Source organism: Nansenia antarctica (genome assembly GCF_963989245.1).
Source record: "Nansenia antarctica genome assembly, chromosome: 3".
NCBI classification, from domain to species: domain Eukaryota; kingdom Metazoa; phylum Chordata; class Actinopteri; order Argentiniformes; family Microstomatidae; genus Nansenia; species Nansenia antarctica.
In genome coordinates, this window is record NC_137688.1 from 47,576,050 (window position 1) to 47,595,644 (window position 19,595).

At 43.1% G+C, this 19,595-nt stretch overlaps 1 protein-coding gene across 1 annotated transcript; it reads left to right on the forward strand.

Annotated features, from left to right (window-relative positions):
* Nucleotides 1-255: 255 nt before the first annotated feature.
* On the forward strand, nt 256-16,965 carry hs6st3a (heparan sulfate 6-O-sulfotransferase 3a; the record flags this gene model as incomplete). Its single annotated transcript, XM_080527736.1, has 2 exons — nt 256-809; nt 16,209-16,965. Exons 1-2 carry the CDS (start codon nt 262-264, stop codon nt 16,963-16,965), a joined length of 1,305 nt encoding a protein of 434 aa, XP_080383862.1. The 5' UTR covers nt 256-261.
* Between the last annotated feature and the right edge of the window lie 2,630 nt (nt 16,966-19,595).

Here is a 19,595-nt window from a genome sequence, read left to right on the forward strand (position 1 = left end):
CCACGGAGACGCCGTTTGTCAAGTTTGACAACTACCTGAGGCGATGGAAATAGAGGACTTGTCATCCGTAGGCTATGCAGCCTAATATCCAGGGAATTATTCATTAACTAAAGCCCCCCACAACTGAGCATTGAGACTGCTTATATTAAAAAAGAAGGAAACCCATAGCCTAACACGAAGGTGCTTTGAAATCGAGCCTTTAATGTGCCTAGAGATTTAGTTTTTAACCAAATGTCGTGACTATCATTTTCCCCGCACACAATGGAGGATAAATCCAAAAAACTCATTGTGATTCCGATACTGGTGGTTCTGTTCGTGATGATCGGCTATCAGTACATCTGCCCAGCAGGCAGCAACTCTTGTCAGTTTCGGACAGGGGATAAGTTTGGTGGAATGTTCCGCCAATACTCGTCAGGGAACGACATTAATATGGACCAAGACCTGGATGATGAGGACAGTCCCTCTAAAATTCCGTCCAAATTCAATTTTACTGACCGAGACCTCGAGCGACGTGTGGACTTCAACATCAAGGGAGACGACGTCATCGTGTTTCTCCACATTCAAAAGACCGGAGGAACTACTTTTGGACGACACCTGGTCAAAAACATTCGTCTGGAGCAGCCATGCGACTGTATGCCCGGACAGAAGAAATGCACCTGTCACCGGCCAGGCAAAGCGGAGTCTTGGCTTTTCTCCAGGTTCTCGACGGGCTGGAGCTGTGGTCTGCACGCGGACTGGACCGAGCTCACCACCTGTGTGCCTGTTGTGATGAACAAGAAAGACAAGAAAGATGCTCAGCAGAACCGACGGTGAGAAGTCTAGTTTGTTTGCATTGGCAGATAATAACAATAATACTAATAGTAATAATAACAACAATAATAATAATAATAATAATAACAACATTTATTTGTATAGAACCTTTCCTGCAAACGTTGCAGATGTAATCATAGCCTTCATTTATTTTGTTATTTGTGACACAGCCCAATGAAAAGGGCTACCTGTAGGCGAAATCATTTTTCAGTCTTTTACATGTGCTTAAACTACAGATTGTAAGCTTTCAAATGATGCATCATACATTGAAATCGGAAACAAATTGAAGACGACATGAGTATTTGAAAGTTGCTACACCGGAAATCACTAAGCACAGAAAATCCCCATCAAAGATAATGAATCCCCATCAAACAACAAGAAACGAAGTCATTGTGTTATAGATTACACTTATTTAATGAACGTAAAACTGTTCGGAAAAATAACGAGTGGGTACTTCACATCTTCGAGTTGAATGTTAGCTAAAAAAACGAAAATCTGAAAAAAAGAAAAAAAAAACTTTAAAGACGAATTTGACGTCTTTCTCATTTCCGAGAGGTGTCCAGAAACACCAGGAGCAGTCACATTTTGTAGGCTATTTATTTATTAGCACATACAATGAAAATACATTTCACACAACAGTGAAATAATCAAATTGATTGCATGTGCAGGTAAGGTAAGAAACCCGTTTAGCGATTATATTAAAACCTCACCATAACTTAAATATTTAATAATTAAAGGTTAGTGAAAGAATACAACACGATACTACACATAGTTATGAATCTGCTGTCATTTAAGGTTCTACTTCCTCAATAGGCTTAAGGCTACAGCTATTTCAGGTGCTCTATCTTGAAATATTCTATATTGAAATTGATTGTCTTTCTCTTCAGAAATCCAGGTATGTGTGTTTGAAGCAGTGGGGAACCCTGTGATGAACAGACGCCATAACTGAATATTATTGTACAAATGACAACATTATTATAATTTTACACCATGATAGATACTATGTTCTACACAGGAGACACGATATTGCAGTTTTGTGGGAAGCAGCAACTCCTAGGGGGATACAGTGGCTCTGTGGGCCAGTGTTCTCTCAGAAGACATGGAGAGAGAGAGAGAGAGAGAGAGAGAGAGAGAGAGAGAGAGAGAGAGAGAGAGAGAGAGAGAGAGAGAGAGAGAGAGAGAGAGAGAGAGAGAGAGAGAGAGAGAGAGAGAGAGAGAGAGAGAGAGAGAGAGAGAGAGAGAGAGAGAGAGAGAGAGAGAGAGAGAGAGAGAGAGAGAGAGAGAGAGAGAGAGAGAGAGAGAGAGAGAGAGAGAGAGAGAGAGAGAGAGAGAGAGAGAGAAAGCTTTGCCACCCTGATTTGACGCCCATTTCCTAATGATTTGCATTTTTTCAGGGGGAAAATCATCAGGCTTTTGTGCTGGCCCAGCTTAAACTCATTGTGGTCTGAAATAAAGACTATGATTATTTGAATATTCTCCATGGGATGTTTTCATGCTAGGCTAGAACAAATGCTTGAGATTAAGGAGCATGGCTGAAAATATGAACCGTTTCCAATCCTTGATGCCATGTTGCTTCAATGTATTGGTCATTAGGCTTTCTTTCAGATTACATTCACCAGGCTCGCCTCACCACCCTCACTAGTCCCACAAAGTTCTCCTCTCCTCACATTTGGCTATTCACCACCACCACCATTGGCTGGGCCATTTGGGCCAAGTGTGAATGTATTGTGTGTGTGTGTGTGTGTGTGTGTGTGTGTGTGTGTGTGTATGTGCGTATGAGTCTATCTGTGTGTCTGTATGTCTGTCTGCCTGTCTGTCTGCGTTGCTACCTAAAAAGACAATCATTTGATCTCCCTCTTTATTCTGCTCAGTGATGGACAGTTTGTGATCCCTTCTTTGTAGCTTTAGGATGCAGTGTAGGGATAATAGAAGAGCTTTGTTGATATTTATTTAGATACTTTATCCCCCCGAATGTTTTATCGGTATCTAGTGGTCAGAGATAATAAATGATTATGACAGTGTTATTCAAGGTCATAAAGATTTACATGGCAGCGCATTTCTGTCAAAGCAGTCTTCTAAAAAAGCATCCTACAATTCTGAGAATCACTTGTGATGAGAATGATAACGTATGCTTAGAGTGATCAATACCTGTGGGGCTGGATCACTCCCACTTGAATGTTGACAACATTGATGTACCTGTTGGACTCTCAATGCCCACTGACTGGCATCACTGAGGGCATGGTCAGTGTCCTAACTGAGGACAACAACACCATCTGTCTGCTGTGGCCGTCGGGTCATTTCAGAGTAATCTGTGGTCTAGTCTTTCCTTGCCAAGGCCGTACGTACCAAGGTCTTGCCAGCCCTCCGACTGCAGGGCATGGCATTGGCATGGCATTGGCATGGCATTGGCATGGCATTCCCAGCCAGCTCCAATGCCCCTGATGCAGCTCCAGAAAGTGCAGAATGCATTTCAGTCCGGCAAACTTGAACATCGAAAGGTCGCGCCCGTCACTGCTCATCCTGTCATGCGAGAGCGGCGTCATTGGAGAGAGGCCTGCACGGATGACTCTGGAGGCAGCCTCGGGTTCCTAAACCAAGAGCTTTAGACCTCCTTTGGCTGTGTCCCAAAGGCTATGGTGTTTTCCTCTTTTAGACTTCTGTAATTTCATTCCCTCCTTCCTTTCATCCTTCAATCCTTTCTGTCCTCCCTCTTTTCCACTCACTGCTGCCTCTCGTAGCAGTGCATCAGACATTACCTGTCCTTGTTTGTTTACCCCCGCCTGGCCAGAGCTCTCTGTGTGAGTTATTCAAGGACTGGGTCATTTTATGACCAAGGCACTGTGCCATCCAAAGAGTCCTATAGCATGCTGTTGACAGCACGTTCCAACTGCGCCTTCGGTTCGGCTTGATTTTATAATATATTCGGTTGCATGATCAGCTTCACAGGGGTGGAGAGGCAGTGCGGGACATCATTTATTTCACATGGGAACACATGCTGGTCATGTGTTCCCATGTGCTCAATTAATTCTGTAAAGTAAAACAACTGTTTTTTTGGCATGTGGTTCTTATTTTCAATGATGATTTTTTTGGGAGGGAGAATTTGGAACGAGTTCTGTATTCAGAGTGTGGAGAGCGTGTGTTGATGTCTTTCTTCCACAAAGAGGTTTTATTATAATCTTTTATTGTTATTATTATCTTATGTTTTCTGGATGGGGAGGGAAAAAACCCAATGGGTGTTGAACACAGGCCAGCACATGCACGATGATTCAGTGTTGTATTCTTTCTCTGGCATGTTTCAATGAGACCCAGAGCAAAAAAAAAAAAAACCCATCTGGTGGCACATTTCAGACATCAATCTTATGCCGTTCTTAAGTTCGTTTTTCATCCCTTAAATCCCTAGCTCAAGATGCCCATGTGAAGAGAGGGTTGTCTTATGTAAGGAGGACCTCTCCCAGTTGCTAGGATGGTAAACGGGCTAGCTAGTATGAATTCTTGGCCAATTACCTCAGAAGGAAATTACTCAGAGATCTTCACTGTTATTGAGCTTCAGTGTTATTGAAACAGTAATCGAGGTGTTCTGCCTTAACCTTAGTGCTATTCACATTACCATTTAGCAACTGATTAAGGTTCCAAAAAAAGACATGGATTGGATTAAAGCAGTCTAGTAAAATTCATAAACATCATAAAAATATCAGGACATGGTGATGATTAGCTGGTGGAGGTGCAAGCCTAGGTGTATTCATGCTTGCAGATATCTGCTACAGCACTCTGAGGTGTGAGCGCCTTCCAGACATTCTGGTGGGTGGATCAGCCAGGCACAGATTGGAGCGCACTCTGCACACATCATTAATCCAGGGCCATCACCTCCAGGCTCCACTGCCACCTGCTTTTGACACTTGCTCACCTTTTTTTAACCTACAGAGGGCTAACAGAGATGTGGCAGTGTGATATTAGTGCTTAATTAGTGGGGAGATTTCTTAAAGGTCTGCCGTTAATGTGTGTGTGAGTGTGTGTGTGTGTGTGTGTGTGTGTGTGTGTATGTGTGTGTGTGTGTGTGTGTGTATGTGTGTGTGTGTGTGTGTGTGTGTGTGTGTGCACCCCTCTTATGGTGGGTTTAGTTCCATACGACTCTTTAGAAAAAAAAGAAGATTATTTTGCATAAGAAGGGATTCATATCTTTGCATTTGAGGAGTAATGTAAACAGCAACACACAAAGCACTAAGTAAAAACAAAAAACAAAACAAATAAAAAACACTACATTAGCAACACAACTAAGTAGTACTTCAATTTAGGGGGTGGTTAAGCAGCGTTAGACATTAATTTTGAGTGGTATGGGTAAATTGTCGGGGAATGCATTAGCAAAAGAAAAGCACTTTTGTCAAAATTGCTTCAAAGCCAAACCTCCAAAGTCTTCCCTGCTGTACCTCTTAGCAAATTATTCTTCCTTTTGTAGCTTTCTGATGGTTTCCATTGCCTGATATGTGAATGCACACACGTTCAGCTGTTAACTATTCTGTGCAGACACACTTATCCTTTAGATGATCGGCCTGTAAACAGTGGTGCAGAGAACTGACCAAAGAACTAATGGCTCCTTTTCCTTTACCTTCCTGGTTTAAATTGTATTATTTATATTTAATCTCTCCACTAAATCATTGTAATAGTACAGCAATATGTTTCATCCTGTATCATTTGAATGAATTGAGATTAATCGAGAGCCTTGCGCTTATGCGCTATGCTCTGAAATGCCTATTAGTGCTGGACAATGATCAATGTGAAGAAAAACAAATGATGTCCGCATCACCGGTGCTGTACTATGCTCCAACACTCTCTAAAACAGACAATGTGTCTTTCTTTTGTAAAATTCCTCAGTGCGTAATCAGAGCAGAAATGGATTGTCCGTTGAGGTATACAGAGGATCCTGTTCATCTCCACACTCCTTAAGGGAGATTAGGAATGACCCCCTAATCTCATCTGGGAAGGGGATTAACGAGGAGATCCAGATTTATGCAGTAACCTGTCTGCTTTGTATGTGTGGCACGTTTGAAAGGCTCCGATAGAGGTCCGTTTTTCTGCTTTTACTTATTTGTTTCCTCTTTGCCTTCACAGCATGTGGTCTGTTTTAGAGACCAGTATGGCGTGGTAGAGACTCTGTTGTAGTGATATTGACAGCTGCTTGTGTGAGGCAAGTGCTGCTTGTGTCTCACCCAAGGCTGCGAGAACATATAGCTTTAGAGAAAAAAGCTGTGAAGATTAAAATGTCAGGGGAAGTTCATGACCTCAAAGCTGCATTACTGCATTAACAAACAGCCTTGGTTAGTGTTGTGCAGTGGAGGCAGTAGGAGAGAAGGGGAATTGGTGTCAAGCACATGATGAGTGTACATACACAGAGTGTATGTAGGAACATTGAGGATTAAGATTCTTTAACCACCACCACCAACACACACACACACACACACACACACACACACACACACACACACACACACACACACACGCACACACACACACGCACTCACACACACACACACACACACACACACACACACACACACACACACACACACACACACACAATGTACCTATAAAATTCTCATTTTACTCTTGTCTCCACAGCATCCCTGGGGCTTTCCTCTACCTCCCAGAATAGCATCTCAGATCTGAGACCAGTGGAGACAACTGCACAATGCTGTCTCTCTGTCTCTCTCTTTCTTTCTCTCTCTCTCTTTCTCTCTCTCTCTCTCTCTCTCTCTCTCTCTCTCTCTCTCTCTCTCTCTCTCTCTCTCTCACTGCATCTGAAATGGATCTCTGTGCTCTATCATGTAACATGCCCCTTCTGTTTTCCTGTGGGCTGGGGCTGTAATGGAGGGGAAATGCATTGTGTGTGTGTTTGTGTGTGTGTGTGTGTGTGTGTGTGTGTGTGTGCGCGTGCGTGTGTGTGTGTGTGTGTGTGTGCATGTGCATGCTTTGTTTGTGTGTGATGGAAGAGGTGCTCTCACAAAAATATGAATATATGAATATGTTTGACCATATTTAGTCCAAAGATGTCATCCAAGGTGTTGAGTTTCTGCATCACAGCATTCAAAGGGAACTTTTAAAATGCTGTCATATACTGTTGTTAACCTTTGGGCAATCTTTAGCATCTGGTGCCACTTCAAATGAACGTCACAGCAGACCACAGTTCTGGTGGTGACACTTGATTGGACAGAAGAGTAAAATTATTTGATTGCTCCCTAATACAAGGCGACAGCAATTTACCGTAAGGAAGAGAGTCACAAGAGAGACAGTACTACACTGCGTGTCTAAAGCTCTGATGTGACTTGATGCTCTGTAAGCCATTCATCATACAGTTTCAGGGTGTTGTGTTAGGTCAACTTCTAAATGAATCCAAAACCGAAAACAAATTCCCAAGTGATTTGATTGGAAAAAACAATGTAGCTGTTGCCACCACCAACAAAGGCGACACGTAAGCTGGTTGAAAATAGTTGAAGAAGATATGCTTATTTGAATGTTGGCACACCTCAAACCAAATACTGGAGAAACTCGCTCTGAATCAAAACACACAGAAAACAGCTGCTGGTAGATAGCAGCTAAAAGGAACATCGCTATGAACATCTAACTGGTATGCACATCACAACTTGCTGATAGAACATCAACATGCTAAAACCACATAATTAGATGATCACCCAGTCCTTGCTTTTGAATACGTCCTAAAATGTACGTTTGGTTACAAGCCATGTATCACTTACCCAGTAGCCTACAGCAGATGACACAGTGAATCCAATTCACAAATTATAGTCGGCCTATGTTTAGTGATCCTAAAACTGTTGTTAGTTATATCGAGTGGGCACTTTCGTAATATGCAAAAAACGGACCTTTCCACCAGACAGTGACTTACATTGTGTGTGCATTTTTTCAGTATGGTCAGGCCCCAGCAGGAATCAAACCCCCAACCTAAGCATTGTTAATGCCATGCCCAACCTAAGCATTGTTAATGCCATGCCCAACCTAAGCATTGTTAATGCCATGCCCAACCTAAGCATTGTTAATGCCATGCGCTTCCAACTGAGCCACAGAGGCCTACAAGCTCACTCCCTCCACCATCCCCAATACATTCTCTCTCTCTCTCTCTCTCTCTCTCTCTCTCTCTCTCTCTCTCTCTCTCTCTCTCTCTCTCTCTCTCTCTCTCTCTCTCTCTCTCTCTCTCTCTCTCCATGCCTCTAGTCATTATCGTGATGGTATGGTATTGGCTCTTACAGGAAATGGAATGACAAAAGTAACATTGTTTCGCATCAGACTCTTAAGGGCATTATATAAAATATAATTTCTCTCTTCAAGAGCACCTTCTAAGTGCACTTTATTCTCTTTTTTTATTTTCAATTTTCTAAATGTATTATTATATTCCCATTTCAATGTATTACACAAGGTTTCTAGTCTGAATGGACAAAGGAGAATCTCACAGTAATTGTTGGTTCTTTTTTGGAAGGTTTTATGTGGTACCATCAGAACATGCTTTTGTTTATTTAAGTACATTTATTTCTCAGGTGAATATATTGCAAGCAGTCAGGCAGGATAGCAGGCACCAGGCAGGCAGAGAGACAAACACACAGACACATACTCAGACTGACAGATGGACAGACGGACAGACAGACAGACGGACGGACGGATAGACGGACAGACGGACAGACGGACAGGCAGACACGCTGACAGGCAGACAGACAGACAGAGCTGTGAGTGTGAATGCAGTGAGACAGTCCGTATTGTTTAAATATGTGGCAGCTTTGTCTCTCAGCTCCTCCAGAGCTGCCTGTCTCCACTACCCATCTGGAAGGAGAAGGCCTGCCACCCACATGTACCACTGTCCCTCTCTCTGACTCCTTCTTCCTCTATGGTTTCTCACTCTCTCTCTCTTTGTCTGCCTAGCTATTCCTCTCTCTCTCTCTCTCTCTCGTTCCGCCCCCCCGTCCTCAGTCTATTCCTGCAGTGCGAGTGCTCATTAGGCTTGGCAAAACCTGAAATAAGGCACCCCCCCCCCCTCTCTCTCTCTCTCTCTCTCTCTCTCTCTCTCTCTCTCTCTCTCTCTCTCTCTCTCTCTCTCTCTCTCTCTCTCTCTCTCTCTCTCTCTCTCTCTCACACACACTGTTGTCTAACACGAGTTTGATGTCATCTCTAATGTCTTAACTAACATTGGCCTGCTTTTTGGATGTCAACATGAAGCAACAACACTATTCACGCACGATTCAAGGACATATTCTCTATACTCTACATGACCCTCAGAGATACTCCCTCTTCTCTCTGGGGATGATGTGCGATGGTGATGTGAGAAATGAAGATGTGTGAAGTGTGTGCGACTCACACCCTTCGGGTGTCCTGCAGGAACCTCACACCCTTTGGGTCTCCTGCCATCCCATACACACGGGAACCTCACACCCTTTGGGTCTCCTCCTGCCATCCCATACACACAACACTGAGGCATCTGAGGACATTTATTTTTTAATGGAATAAGCCAACGGATTGCACAGCCATCTTTGGAAGACGCTGTTCGCGGCTTGCCATGACGTTGGAGGCACAGTTCATGGAATAGATTGGATTGGAATGGGAATGGAATGGAATACCATCTTAGATTGTGTGAATTTAGTGCATTTGCTATTAGTGACACCTCTGAATTGGATTTGCGATACCCTGTGACGACCTGCCTAGACAATGATCAACACCCTCTGCCCTGAGTGCTGAGTTCTGTAGATTCCTGCATCTCCTCCATACCTCTATATATTCCAGGGTATATATTATGTTGATTATCTAAGGGTTTGTTGTGAAAAGGAGTAACAGGTTAGGTTAGGTATACACTCACCGGCCACTTTATTCGGTACACCTTTTCAACTGCACGTTAACGCAAATATCTAATCAGCCAATCATGTGGCAGCAACTCAATGCATTTAGGTATGTAGACATGGTCAAGACGATCTGCTGAAGTTCAAACCAAGCATCAGAATGGGAAATAAAGGTGATTTAAGTGACTTTGAACGTGGCATGGTTGGTGCAAGGTGGGCTGTTTTGAGTATTTCAGGAAGTGCTGACTTCTTTGGGCGAAAATGGGTGTGATGTTATACGGTCAATATGGAACAAAATCTCTGAGGAATGTTTCCAGTGCCTTGTTGAATCTATGCCATGAAGAATTAAGGTAGTTCTGAAGGCAAAAGAGGGGGTCCAACCCGGTACTAGCAAAGTGTACCTATTAAAGTGGCCGGTGAGTGTATATAAGAATGTTTGAAGGTTTCATAGATGTCTATTGGAATGAGTCCTGCGTCCTGTGTCCAGTCCACCCATATACAGTACATGTTGATGGCTTATTCCTTATATTAAGTAGGGCTGCTCTAAACGAGTGACTGTAGCAGTGAAAACTGTAGCAGCTTTCCAGTAACTGGCTGGCTCTTCACAAAGCCCTGTGTCCTTGATGGTAATGAACAAGAAGTGTCTCGCTAAAGAATATTGATCTTGTGTTCCTCATTTCCTCTTTGGTGTGAGGCTCTTTGAAAGCCTGAGCAGGCGATGGAGAGGCAGAGAGAGAGTCAGGTTCGCCCCACACTCCCGGTAATCAATGGGAGTCTGTTTGCGCTGTAGATTAAGGTGACCTGGACCTAGAGAAGAGAGAGAAAGATAGAGAGAAACCATGAAAGGAGCAAGGGGTTGTTGAGATGCTGTTTTAAGATAGCAACAGTTACAAGTTTCAAGTTTCAAGTTTATTGTTACGTCACATTACACAAGTGTAAGAGAGTGAAATTCGTAGGCTTCGGTTCCTGACATTGCAGCACAAGACAATAAGGCAATAGGCATAATTCAAGAGAAAAAAGTGACAATAGTACAGGACATAAGTGACAAATACAATTATTTATAATTAGCAGTATCTTGCCATTTGTCGACAATAAGGCACTAGGCCTAATTCAATAAAAAAGTGTCAATAGTTCAGGGCATTAGTGACAATAGTAAAGTGACTGTGAGCTTAACACTAGAACAGCCATGTATTCTTTTTTGTATATCTTTGCACAAATTTCAGGACCCTCCTTTCATGACTTTTCCTAGATATGTGCGTTCTACCACCCAGTATCCTTACATTTTCAAAATCACATCAGGATAAGCTAGTATAAAGCTATTTTGCAATTTTTCTGTGTAGGAGGCAGGCTAATTTACAAGGCGGCCAACTAGTGGTCGTTGTGTGTAAAAAGCAGCTTCCTATTGTAAAGACTATGGTCATTTGACTCCCTAGGTGGCTCTTATAGTAGGTAAAAAAGGCACAGCTGTTCTAGTGTTAAGCGTAGGTAGTCTGTATGCATGGGGTGTGCTTGTGGATGATAGTGTCAATTATCTACAGTAGGCTTGTTCATGAGCCTGATCGCCTGGGGGAAGTAGTGTTGGTTAGCCTCTGAATTTTGGCCTTGGGGCTCCGGAAGAGGCTACGCCTTTTGGACGGCATCGGTTCAAACAAGCCCACAAAATGCTGCCTGATACAATATGACTGACTCGGTTAGAACCCCAGATTGTGTTCTTGTATTCAGCCCGCTGAGTTAAAGATTAGGCATTAGGGGAGTTAACACAAGTCCTCAGCTCTCAGGCAAGGTTAGGCCATCCTAGGAGGGTCTAACATCAGGCAATGACTCATATAGAAAACATTCATGCTCACTAGGAGGTGGTTTTGTAAGCTACGGTCCTACAAAACCACCTCCTAGTGAACATGAATGTTTTCTAGTCATTGCCTCATTTTCAACATGCCTTTCATAGAAAGATATCATTCCTGTATGGAATATGAGTTTGGGTCTCAAGTGTGTGTATATATAGGTTTGAGGGTGTTGAGTATGTGATTAAGAAAACAACTCTAAGTTCGCCTCATAAAACATTCGTCATTAATAGCCATGAGTTAATAGCGACAATTAGTTCTACCAGGTGGGTTCTTATGAAGGACCAATCTTATTAATGATATCCATTCTGTTCATTTAGTAGTCATGGACTGCCACTCTGATTGCTAGTTTTTCTTATTCAAATCCCTGACAAAATGGAGAAAAACTCCCTCTGTGTCTCCTAGCCTGGCTGTAAACATTAGAACAGTAGAGCTTCCACCAACACCATTCTGTTTGTGTCTTTTAAACACTCTTACTCTCTGTTTTTCCATAGACATTTCTGAAATGGAGATATGAGCCAAACATGAATAAACACTCACAGCAGGCAGAGTGAGGAATACATGAATGATGAGACATGAATACTCAAATTGTAATAACTTAATCATAATTCTAAATGATTTTATTTTTTAGGGAAAATGTTGTGAGTAGTGACAGCAGATAACTACACCGCTATATGGCAAAAAAGAAATGAACTACCGAAAACACAAGGACGATTTAGTTTAACTACCACCAAGCTACTGTAAAATGTAGTTCAACTAATAGGTGAGCTAACATGTAGCGGAACCACTACCCGACACTGAGTTGGCTCTCACCTACAATCCACCAGCCTTTCTCTTTTCAAATACTCTAACTCTCTGTTTTCCAGTATTTCTGAAATGGCGATATAAGCCAAAGATGTCCCCAGATACATGAATCTCTCGGGAAATGAATCAAAGGCATGCATCTTCACAGCAGGCAGAGTGGGCTGTCAATCTAGTGTTTGGATGCCCAGGAGAAGGGTCAGTAAAGAAAGATGGAGAGTGCACTTTTATAATCATATTAGTGGTGAATAGAAGCCTCTCTCCCTGGCACAGGTGGAGACTGTAGACACTAAGTTGACCATGTCAGAAGATGAGGGGTGTTTTGAGTGAAGACGATCCTGTCTGGATGAATTACACGGTAGCTTAGTGACTCATACTCACCACCCTTTGATATACCCCATAGGCTAGATTCACTAAGCGTTCCGACTTCTGCTAAGCAATCACTTATAGGTGCAGAGAGCCATAGGAATGCATTCACTTTCTTTATTCATGTTTCCTTATTTTTCAATGAATAGCTCATCCATATTCAATGTTGTTTGGACTTTGTAACTCGTAGGATATGGGCCCAGGGGACTCAATACATGGGTTTGATGTCATGTTGATGATTTGTCATAGCTTTTCGCAAACAAAACAAAACAATGGAAGTGTAGGACTCTTGTTATAGTTCTGTCTTTCAAAAAACATGCCTAAAGTCACATCAAGGTACAGTCACCTCAAACTATACCAACACTAGCACTCATAGTTGAGCATAACATTTTTGGAGTTTAACAACACAAGGTTTTACAGTAGTCGGTCATTTAGATATGCCAATTAGCAGACAGTTTTATCCAAAGTGACTTACAGTAGGCTATTAGTGCATACAGTACTTTGTATGGTCCCAGCGGGATTAATGACTTTGTGAAGTGACATTTACATTTATAACTTACAAATACACATACTGTCACACACACGTACGTACGCACGCACGCACGCACGCACGCACGCACGCACGCACGCACGCACGCACGCACGCACGCACGCACGCACGCACACACACACACACACACACACACACACACACACACACACACACACAAACACACATCTTTGCAATTCCATTGGGTAGATTTGTGAAAGCACAGACAACTGAGTTTGTTAGCAGACGTTCCTCTGATATGGCCCCTGGGAAACCCTGTAGTGTTTGTTCAGAAACAAAGTAGACATTCAAACAAGATCGCTCCATGGTTGGATTTTTTGATTGGTTTAGTTTTGTGTCATGCCAATTCATCTGGGAGAAATATAATCACTAGTTTAGATCATTATCATGTTTAAACACAAAGAGGCTCACAATGTGACAATAATATTTAAGCTGAATTACTTAAGTTTATTAGACTGGATTAAAAACGATTTTGATTTTGGTTATGACATTATTGATTTCATCTCATCAGCCAAAGAGAATAGTTACTGTGTCTTTAGAAGTGGTTAGTCCAGACATGGCGCCATCTAGAGGTAGATCCTAGGCAGTGTTAGAGTGTCCTTGATAATAGGTTAGAACTGAAACACCATACAGTACATCGCAGGGTTCTAATGAACCATGCTGAAGAGGCAAACGTGTGCATGCTATGTCCTGTCATGCAGTAAGATTACTCCATTGTTGTCTGAATTGTTGACCAATTCGGCAATCAATCCTGACCTTCACAAGCTCTCTGTCCCTCCCACGGACGAGTAACTGGAGACGGCTGACATTTCTTGCTTTATGTCAGTAGGTCACAATGAAAGGATAGACGTTGAATGGTTGGGTTGCGCGGAGACCTATTGATTGGCCTGTCTTGTGGTTTAGCAGCACAGATGATTGGTAATGGAGGTCTAAAAGGCCTTCCTGGAATCACAGTCTTGGCAGCTTGGTGTGTGTGTGTGTGTGTGTGTGTGTGTGTGTGTGTGTGTGTGTGTGTGTGTGTGTGTGTGTGTGTGTGTGTGTGTGTGTGGGTGTCTATCTCTTTCCTTCTTTACTCAGTGAGGAAAATCTGGCAGTTTAATTCATTTACCAGTACGTACTATGGATTTCCACAGTGTTGGCAGCTCTGTGTGTGTGTGTGTGTGTGTGTGTGTGTGTTTGGCGGGGGGGGGGGGGATTATATGTCATGAGCAAACACTTTGTTAGGATCTATTTCTGTTGACACCTTGAAATCTCGGTCGATGGTTGTCTGCCACCTATCAGTAATCTCCTATTGACCTTTGAGGGTAGCGTGTGTGTGTGTGTTTGTGTGTGTGTTTGTGTGTGTGTGTGTGTGTATCTGTGTGTGTATCTATGTGTGTATCTGTGTGTCTTTGTGTATTCGACTGCACACGGATGCTTTGTATCTACAGTTCTAAATGGCTCATTAGATGGCAGTTACTGGACCGTTTTTAGCTCCTCTGTGGTTAGTCTATGTAGTATCAGTTATCAATATGTTCAATCCGAAGGATAGATCTCCACACACCCCTACTAGACTACCATAAAAGTACTGTTCAAGTAATACAATACTGTGTATAGTTTTCTTGTAAATGGGCTATTTGGTCTGTTGGAGCGTTAACGTCTAATTCATAAAGCCCTGCTTCTCAGTGAGTGTGTAGCCTCCTGAAGATGTCAGCTCAGAGCTTCCTTTCCTCCGACAATTCAGCCTTCTCCCCCACACTCATCACCCCCCCCCCCCCATGAAACATTCAGGGTGTACGTCTCTGCCAGCCCACCTGGGAAGGTGCTGTATCTCTCTGTGGTAACAAGGAGAGCACAGATTTGACACAGCATGTGTTCCCTCCCAGATTCTTAATCTGCCCTACATGTTCATGGATCGGTTTTACTTTGGATCTCTTCTTTTTCAAAGATGCACATACAGTAGGGTGGGATCCAACCATATCTGATCCACAGTGATGTCTGAGCAGTGGTTTCTTTCTTCAACTTCAAGTTTATAATAATAATAATAATAATAATAATAATAATAATAATAATAATAATAATAATAATAATAACTTACATTTATATAGCGCCTTTCACAGACCCAAGGTCGCCTTACAAGGGAATGGGACAAACAGAACAGAGCCAGAGAGACAAACACACAAAACAGGAAACAGTGAAACAGCTACTAAAGGTTGAATGCAAAGGTGAAAAGGTGGGTTTTAAGGGCAGTTTTGAATATGTCCAGGGTTGGAGAGTCACGGATATCCTTGGTTAGAGAGTTCCAGAGGGTGGGGGCTGCCACACTGAAGGCTCTGTACCTTCAGTGTGGCAGCCCCCACCCTCTGGAACTCTCTACCCAGATAGAAACATAATTGCATAATAGCATCACTTTAGATGCCTTTTATATGATGAGTACCATTCTGAAGTACCATTCTGAAATAAACATAATATGTTTATTTCAGGGTGGTACTCATCATATAAAAATGCAATACAATACTCATCATATACAAATAAAATACAAATACATGTGCACAACAACACGACAATAATCTAGAAAAGTGTTTTTTGGTTTGTTAAAAGTTCAGGTGCTTCTACCACTGGGCACACTACAGTTAAGACTTCACAAATGTTACACAACCATATAACTGCACAACTTAAGTACTGCAGCAGTACACACATGTACAATACACACACACATTCATTTTCTATTATATTATTTGACAACCGAAAAAAGCAAGATACATACTGCAATGCAGGTTTAAAATTCAGCCGTCAGATGTGCGAGCACCCCTAGAGGGTGGAGAAAGTGAGGGTACATTTGTACATTGCACTTTGAAGACATCGTCTAGGGACGTGTGTATGATTTGTTGGAAATGGAAGATCTTATCCAATTCTTTCAGATCTACCGATCTGGTATAGGGGATGTATTTTTGACATGTATTTTTTTGCCTCAATAACAGAATGTACTGCACCCGTGCTTACATCTCTCCTCTTACCCTCCTCTTGCTGCAGGAACTTCTACTACATCACCATGCTGCGAGACCCCGTGTCACGCTTCCTGAGCGAATGGAAGCACGTGCAGCGGGGCGCCACCTGGAAGACCGCCCTGCACATGTGCGATGGCCGCTCACCCACCCAAGACGAGCTTCCTGCCTGCTACAGCGGAGAGGACTGGACGGGCGTGTCCCTGGCTGAGTTCATGGACTGCCCCTCTAACCTGGCCAACAACCGCCAGGTGCGCATGCTGGCTGACCTCAGCCTGGTTGGCTGCTACAACGTCTCCTCCATAAGCGAGTTGGAACGCGGCCGCGTCCTATTGGCCAGTGCCAAGGCTAACCTCCGCAACATGGCCTTCTTTGGCTTGACGGAGTTCCAGCGCAAGACGCAGTACCTGTTTGAGCGGACGTTTGGCCTGCGCTTCATCCAGGCCTTCACGCAGATCAACAGCACGCGCGCCGCCAGTGTGGGTATCGCCGAAGCGGCCAGGCACCGCATCGAGGGCCTCAACGCCCTGGACGTGCAGCTGTACGACTACGCCAAGGAGCTGTTCCTCCACCGTTACCAGTACAGCCGGCAGAGGAAGCACCAGGAGGAGAGGACGAGGAGGAGGCTGGAGAGGCAGCATCAGCATAGGGCCTCACTGGCCAAACACAGGAGGATAGAGGAGGAGGAGGAGGAGGAGGAGGGGGAGGAAGGTGAGGAGGAAGAGGGGGAGGAAGGGGGAGTGGCCACCACAGAGGACTATAGTAGCCAAGTGGTGCGATGGTGAGGATGGTGCAACACGGACGACGACCGGCTGTCTCCTCTTAGATTGTGTCTGTTTCTTCTTCTCCTTCTGTCTCTCTCTAATCAGAGGTAACGTCCCTGATTCACGTGTCTCTTTCTTTCTTTCTCTCTCTCTCTCTGTCTCTGTCTCTGTCTCTCTCTCTGTTTTCTCTCTCTCTCTCTCTCTCTCTCTCATTCCTCTGCTAATTGTTTTATCATCAATCTGCCAAGCCTGGGATTCTCTCAGTAGCCCTGTAACTGCCCAATGGTGTCTTAATCATTCAAATGGATGTATTGTGATTTTGTATATATTACCAGTTATGGTCAAGCCTCATCATGTAAAGTTATGTGTGTATTTTTTTTATAGGCTTGTTCTTTTCTGTTATTGTAGATAAAAGAGGAAGGACTTACAGTCAAACTAACTAAATGATTACTTCTAGTATATGCAAAAGGCATGAGCACGCCTTGGCATGCACTGACATCTGCTTGGCGGATGTTACAGGAAGTAATCACTGGTAGAGTATCTGGGTTGTATCTCTGGTGCTAGCACGCCATGGCTCGCCAGGAGTTAGCGTGATATCGGTGAGCAGACTCGCCTACAGTTTGATACAGAAATATACTGTAAGGTACATGACACATGGCAGTAGATGACAATTGTTACCTTCCCATGGACCTCGTCCCCAAGCTGTTCAAACCTGGCCTTTTGGGAATGACTTTAAAGTAAAGTGTTATTATTTGATTCTAAGTCACACGGCTGAGAGGTGTAACTCAGAATCATAAATGGTGGTCAAGCTCTGGGGGAAGTGCTGTGGGAGAGGGTTGATGCAAAGTAAAGCCAACGGCTGAGAGCCATCTGTTTTCTATCTTTCTATGAGCTTGATGAAGACCAAGTTTGACGTCTTGGTCCACCAGACCTTTCACACATTTGTGACAGCAGCTGGTGAAAGCGGAACAAGTCGGCAACCGACAAAATGTTGGGACTTTTATTCAGAAAAAATATAAATAGATGTCAATGTTGTTGAAAATCAATGACACACACGCTAGTCAACTAACACAGCTTGTTTTGTGAGCCCAGTAGTGTTATAGTTAACTAGGTAGTAGTGGGGATTACTCACGGAATGCATTGCATTGCAATATTTTGGCTCGACTAGCGAGTTTGTGATTTGATTTTCAACAACAATGAAATGTATTGACTATTTTCAGATTAAAAGTCAGATTTTGATTGGTTGCCGCTTTCACCAGCTGCTGTCACATTTGGGCGGAAGTGTCTAGGAACGAGACCACTCTCCCATATATTACTGTATTTAGGGAAGGACTTTGATAGTTTACCTTGTTAGTTTGCCTGTGGTGTGCAAGCAAGCCCAGAGTGTGGGAGTGTGCAGGGTGATCTCATCAATCATTTGCACGATATCGTCGAAATAGTGTACCCAGAAAAGGTGAAGATGTCTACTTGTGACCTCTGTTTTAAAAATCTAACAATGTTTGCGTTACTATGTTTTGACAATTAACAAACAAAAACATTCAAATCACTTGAATCAGTCAAGCTGACTCGAACCTGTGACATTCGAGTTGCAAGTCTTGGTTATGTTCCCAAACTAATGATTGATGAGGTCAAGCTGGAGGGAGAGAGGCTTGCATAAACACTGAATACAATACAATGCAATAAAGGGAAGGCATCTTTTTTTTACATTTTCTCAAACAATATATTGCAAACAAAATAACTGGTTGCTTATGACATCAGTACATCAGTACATTACTTCAGTAAATATTTTATTTTTGAAAGGCAAGGTCACTCTCTTCTTTATTGCTTGTTTTTCTACAAGCACATAAGGTTATTCTACTTACTGTTGGTATGAATATGTTGCTGTACGTAATGAAATGTTTTCTCTGCAGGAAAGCTGTTTAATAAAAATACTGCATTCCGTTGCTGTGGAGTTTTTATGTGTGTGTGTGTGTGTGTGTGTGTGTGTGTGTGTGTGTGTGTGTTTCTGTCTGTCTGTGCCTGTGTGTGTGTGTGTGTGTTTGCGCGGCATGTCTGTTCATAGTGTCTGTTATTCATGACACACACACACAGCTTAAAACATTAGAAATAAATGCTGGTGGCCCTATAGACAGGGTGTCAGAAACTATTTAAATTCTCTTCCATCATGAGGGGAGTACCCCTCGGTATTCAGCCATTAAATGTGGTTAGTGGCAGTTCAGACTGAAATTCATCATTTAAAGCTTGATTGGCCACGACTACATCGCAGCAATAAATGGAGGCTATCTGAAATCCTTTCTCCCTAATATGGCCACATACTCACCTGCACAAGCCCACGAGAGAACCTAGGAAGCTTGGGTGACCCTGTAAGAACTGACTCCCTTGAAATGCACACAAATAACACTTAGTTGAAATTGCAATTCATGCAGCTGCGACTTTTCATATGCTGCTCATGATAGCTCTCACAGCTATAGCGATGGAGGAAGAAGAAGAGGTGTAGGAGGAGCAGGAGGAAAAGAAGGAGGAGAAAGAGGAATTCAGTTCTGTTTGTACCAAAAATAGCCAGTAGTAGGCCTAGTCCCAGCTGCAGTCCTCAAGCTCCCCAACAGCTGTCATGGCAAGAGAAAGAGAGAGAGAGAATATATATTTATTTT